The sequence below is a fragment of the Limulus polyphemus genome, unplaced genomic scaffold (genome assembly GCF_000517525.1).
Source record: "Limulus polyphemus unplaced genomic scaffold, Limulus_polyphemus-2.1.2 Scaffold782, whole genome shotgun sequence".
NCBI lineage: Eukaryota > Metazoa > Arthropoda > Merostomata > Xiphosura > Limulidae > Limulus > Limulus polyphemus.
Window position 1 is genome coordinate 189984 of NW_013666392.1, and position 5812 is coordinate 195795.

At 31.4% G+C, this 5812-nt stretch overlaps 1 protein-coding gene across 2 annotated transcripts in view; it reads right to left on the minus strand.

Annotated features, from left to right (window-relative positions):
• Positions 1-6: 6 nt before the first annotated feature.
• The window catches only part of LOC106460503 (insulin receptor substrate 1-like), a 103332-nt gene continuing 97526 nt past the window's right edge, over positions 7-5812 (minus strand). For both annotated transcript variants that reach the window (XM_022387253.1, XM_013920212.2), the window contains exon 14: positions 7-4137. In XM_022387253.1, the coding sequence (XP_022242961.1) occupies positions 3493-4137 (645 nt within the window). In that variant the 3' untranslated portion in view covers positions 7-3492. The remainder of the gene's footprint in view (positions 4138-5812) is intronic.

Genomic DNA, 5812 nt, shown 5'->3' on the forward strand with positions numbered 1-5812 from the left:
ATTTAAATTCTTTTATTGTTGTCAGTTTAGTGTACCTGGCTCAAGTTCTAAAGATATGTACATAAAAAGAGAAAAAAAAAAACCAAAAAGTTACTAACTTTTTTCACTTACAGGTCATTAGTTCATAAAAGATAGAACTGACATCCATTCTTAGATATACTACTTAAGCAACCTTATTAATTTCTTGCCTATGGATTCTGTGATTATAATTGATTTGGTGGACATGTCTGTACAAATTTCTGAATGCAATGGAAAAATACAGTCATCACAACAAACACCTGTACACTAACAATTCAAACCTATGAAACACCAAGCTAAGTTTACTTGCTTAATGTTATCTGAAGAAAATCTGCAAATAATGAGAAGTATACACAAACTTTATATACAAAAACTGTACTTCTAAGTTAAAGTATTTCATGGTCTTAAATAAAAAAAACATCTATTCATTTAATTTTTAACATATACTATTTTGGAGCTCAATTACCTTCTTTTTCTTTATTAGTTAACCAGCTCAGCTCAAAAATATTACAACCTAATCCAGTGTGAATACAAGGACATTGATTATTGCAGTATTTTTTTTATCAAACGTTGTATAAAATATTACAGTTATTTCACTCTGTTGAATGTTAACTACACAGTGTTGAAATGACTAATTTATCTTATATCTCACTAATAAAACAACTTTTAACCAAAGTAACTACTAATGACTAACTGTCTTAACTTCACAGAAGTTGGAACTATGATTTTTAACTTCTGCAGTATTACTACTGAGGAAGGTTTACTCTTCTAAAAAAAATAATAAAATCACTGTCCAACTTGATATTCTATTCTTTGGAATATAAACAATTTAACAGGTTAAACTGATAAATTAAAATTCTTCCTTTTATGGGAGATCTAACAAAGTCCTCCTTGATGTAATGCTCTTACAAATTTCAGTGTAATATAGAAAATTAAACATAACTTGTGCTGATTTCAAGCCTTATTAGATAAAAAATATAAAACAATATTATTAGGGTGATACGTTTGAAACATCACAACATGATAGGTAATAAGTGTAATGTTATTACTCTAAAGTATCACCCAACTTGCTACTCTTAAATCTCAGCAACTTTGTCAATATATACCATAAGTCATATTACCTAAATGAATTACACTGTGAGGACACCAGAATGTGTGAGAATATCGTCTTGATATAGATGTGTATTGTTTTATGTACATCTATAAAAAGAATACAAAATCTTCACAACTTAATGTATTTCTCATGAGTAACACATTAAAAAGTTTCAACTAATCTAAGTATACTAAAACCAGTATCTTTCACACATTCTCTGAAGATTATACAGCTAAAAAATTGCAAAATAAATTATTTAGCAAATTATTTTATTAAAAATAATTAGATAATTATTTCTATACCAGAATTGAATAAACAAGCCTACTGAGAGATCTACAATTTCTTGAAGCTTCTTTTACACAAACTCACTGGAGTTTCATAAGAATGCCATGAAGAAATTAAGAAGCTAATCATTATACCAATTTCATTTACTAAAATATTTCATCAGCATTTCCTTTGATCAAGGTAATACTGGAATCTAAACAAAAAACTTTAAAGAAAGAATTTTAAATCTAAATCTTGATTCAATTTTTACTTTTCATACAATTATACACCATTCAGTGATACAGTGAAAAGAAAGTTAATTACAGTTTCACAGTATTAGTAATATCAGATTTGCTAGTTCTGACACAAATGAAACCAGCATTGGCAGAGAAATGCCTCTGGAGAGGTACAAGATTGGAAATCTAAGTAAGCATTCCATAAACTTGCAGACTCTTGTTTTGGACTATAGTAGATTAAGGTATATAAATATACTTTCATTGCACCATCGTATAGCATATTTAAAAATTAAGAAATAGTGAAACAGCATTAAATCATTACTTACTAATGATATGTACTAACATTTGTTTTTGCTACATAACTAATATTTGCAGCTTTTTCTGCAACATATAAAGTTAAAATATACAAAAGTATTGCACTCAGAGTTTTACTGAAAGCAGGATAGAAAGAATAACTATTTTTCAATTGTAGTCTTAAATCTGGGCATTTAATAAACTTTACTGATTTAATTGCATAAAAATATGCAATATAAAGTAATGAATTAACACAACTGAGCACAAATTACTTTTACAAAATATAAAAATTCTTTAAAGATTTATTTTAAAGATTTGCAAACTTACTTTAACTTTTAATTGTTTTTCTTTTGCTTGAAAATACAAGCACAAGTAAATTCTAACTTAATATGGACTACCTTCACTAAAAAACAACTATTCAGTCCAACCAAATTAAACTTTAAATTAAATTGTTAATAAAACACCTTAATGACTAGTTACTAAACTCTGTCTTCTCACAAACAGTCTGAATACCTTTGATTTAGTAAAGTTAACCTGAACAAGAGAAAATTAATGGTCTTTAACTTTTCTAGATCAAAAGGTTGGCTAGAGAGCATGGATAGATTCTGGTGTTTTTAGATAATTCTATGGGGTAGGAGAGCAAAGTCTAAAAAAATATAGTTCAACTGAAATTACTACCTACTGATAAGGAGTGTGTGAACTATAAGTAGATAGCTTCAGCTACACTTTATGAAACGCTTGCTCCTTTTGGTAGAGAAAACTGAGATGACACTGGTACAGGAATGTTGTCTCCAGTGCTATTTTTAGTGAGAAAAAAAAAGAGCTTTCTAAGAGGTTCAGGATAATTGAACTCATGTGAGAGAAGTGACTTGCTTGCTAAAACCTCAGTGGTTGACGAATGTCTATGCACGGATCAAGTTGAATCAGTACAGCAAGGACTGTTATCCTTTCAAGAGGGAAAGGAAATTTGTGCTGACTTTTGTTTCATTATAGTTAACCTACAGCAATTTTTAGGTAAACCAGAGCCATATGGAATCCAGTTCTTAGCATTAATAGCAAGAAAAAAGGCTGCGCAAGCACATGAAGTCACTGTAGGCCATTCATTGACAGGTGTTTGCAGTGTAGCCATAACAGTGTAATATTTATTGACTGGGTGGGTATTAGAGATGATTTCTTAGGGGTAGCAATCTAAATTTTCACATATTCTAGAATGTTGTCTGGTTGAAGAGAAACAAAAGGAACAATAACACTGCATTTTTACGTACCAGTGGCTACTAAGCTTGTGACACAGGTAGTACATTTCATGCCCAAATTTATACATTATTCCTGAGAGTTCTGTGAGTATACCAAGCTCAGATTTGACCAGACTGTTATTGTTTACTGGTGTAAACACATATGTCCAACAATCTAGGCTACATTTCTGTTTTCTAACTGGCTTATACATTTGTTCCAAACTTGCTAAGTTCACTGAGTCTTGAGTATTTTTTCTGCCTTTTGTTCTTAAGTTTATATATTTTTCATCACAGGACTCTGTATAATGTGGTACGTTTTTCACAGTTTTGTAATCTAATGAAATATGCTTTGATTTTAAAGTTTGTCAGTTACATCAGATCTTGTCATTTTGAGATAGTCTGAGGTTCTGTTTTCTGCAGCCACTTCTGCATAGCTACCATTATCACTGTCTCCATAAGACATACAAACATATCCATTTCCGTCCTCACAAAATACCTGCTTTACTTCGCTGCTATCCAATGAGTTCCTTCTTTGACTAACAACATGCAAAGTGTTGCCTTTTCTGGATACTTCTTCACATAACTTGGAATCTTTATGCTCTGGTTTTTCAGCAAGTTCAGCTAATGACGACATTGGTGAAGCACCAGATGAAGAGCGACTGTTGGACCTCTGTCGACTGCTTCCAATAGAGTACTTTTTAATAGGTTCAGTTTGCTCCTGATCTGTAGTTACTTCTACTTTAGGTGCTGGATTGTAGTCCATTTCCATCAAATCTTCACTGTAACCTCCTTTGTTAGCAGAAGATCTAGCTTGCCAAGGTATACTTGGTAGAAGAGGTGCACTAGAGAACTTCTTTGAGACTATTTCATCCACAGATCTTAAAGTTCCAAGCTCAGACTCGGCTGTCCCCTGAATCTTAGATGCTACTCTTGTGACTTGACTCCCAACAGAAAAGGCACGAACTCTACACTGGTCTAGATGGCTTCCTAGATGGCTCTTCTGTAACATACATGAAAGAAAGGTTAAAAAAACATTTATTAAACCATTAAATTCTTGTTTACAAATAAAATTTAAAAATAAATTCAGTTTAAAGACTTTTCTATTTTTAAAATATACACAGCAGTTTTTCAAACACGAAGAATTTTTTGGAATAAAATATATCTAGTTAGAATTCAATTATGTTACATTAGTCAACAGCACCCATGGCCACCTCTTTGGCTACTCTAATAAAAAAAAAAAATTCCCCGTCACTCTTACTAACCACCCATGACCCCCAAGTGCAGAGTGTAATTTTGAGACAAAATGATGTGAATCATGGACCATTGGATTCACATTCCAATACACTAACTACTAGGCCATGCACAAACAGACCATCTTGAAATGTGAGGCAGTGACATTGTTTGTGGTCACACCATGGAAAACCATTGATCTATCTTGTGCATGTAGATGAGCTAACCATAGTGTGAATGTGTAGAGGGTTCTTATAGTTGAATATGAAGCCATGTATTTTTTTTTTAAGGGTCAATCATCTAGTTTTGAATACAACAAATTAAAGTTTTATTATTGCATCTAAGAGAAATGATCCAACCGTTACTCATATGTATTTATCTATATTAGTATGGTGCATTTATTTTATGCTATTTCTAGTATTATTAAATAAAAAACTGAGTGTTGAGCAACTAATTTTAAGAATATTTTGTTAATGTTGTTCTTTTGTTAATATTACTACAGTGTGTGATGGGAAGTTGATTAATGATAGGTTTAATTCTCATTTCTTACGCAGGTTAAAAAGTTACTAGACTTTTACAGTTTTAATATAATCTTATAAAAACTAAGTGTTATCAACTATATGTCATCTACATGCTTTTTTTACATCTCACCTGGTTTATTGGAAGTTGTATTTCCAGAGTGAACAAAACACACCATAATATCAACAACTTGTTTGACAGACATACACGAGAAAGACTATATACAACTGGTCTCATATTATAATAGACACAATATAATAAGTCATTTAATTGATGGACAACTGCTACTAAATAAACTCAAACCAGTCACCTCCAAAAACCAGAAACTTTTTATATCCCACATTGTAGCTTGTACCCTGGTGACTTTGTTCTAGTTTTGCAGTATTGTAATTTTATTAAGTCTTGTTTTTTTTATTATAAATATGTTCCATTTCATCTTGCTGTTTTTAAGGCAGTCCTTCCATTTGATGTAAATATCAACTTAACTGTTTAAATAATATTTATGCTTACATTATACACAGCTTGATGGAGCTAAATCTCGGAGTTATATTAACCCAAGATGATTGCCCAGTGATTAAATTAATACTGCTTGACATAATCATTTAAATTATCTTACTCAAGGCTGATTACCTACTAAATAAGCTTGAACTGCTTGAGGCTCAGCTTACCTTAGAGATACTATCAGATTAGGAAAACACTGTTTTAAATGTAATTATCTACTAACTTTAACACATGAGGAATACCTAATGGAGTGACTTCAACATGGCTTGGTATAACAATCTAATTGATCATATCTAATAATGGCTGGAGATGGCTTGAATGGGTAATGAAGAAAAACTTTAATATAACAGCAAATGTACAACGTTTCGACAAGGTTTTGTCATCATCGGGTACCTGATGATGACAAAACCTTGTCGAAACGTTGT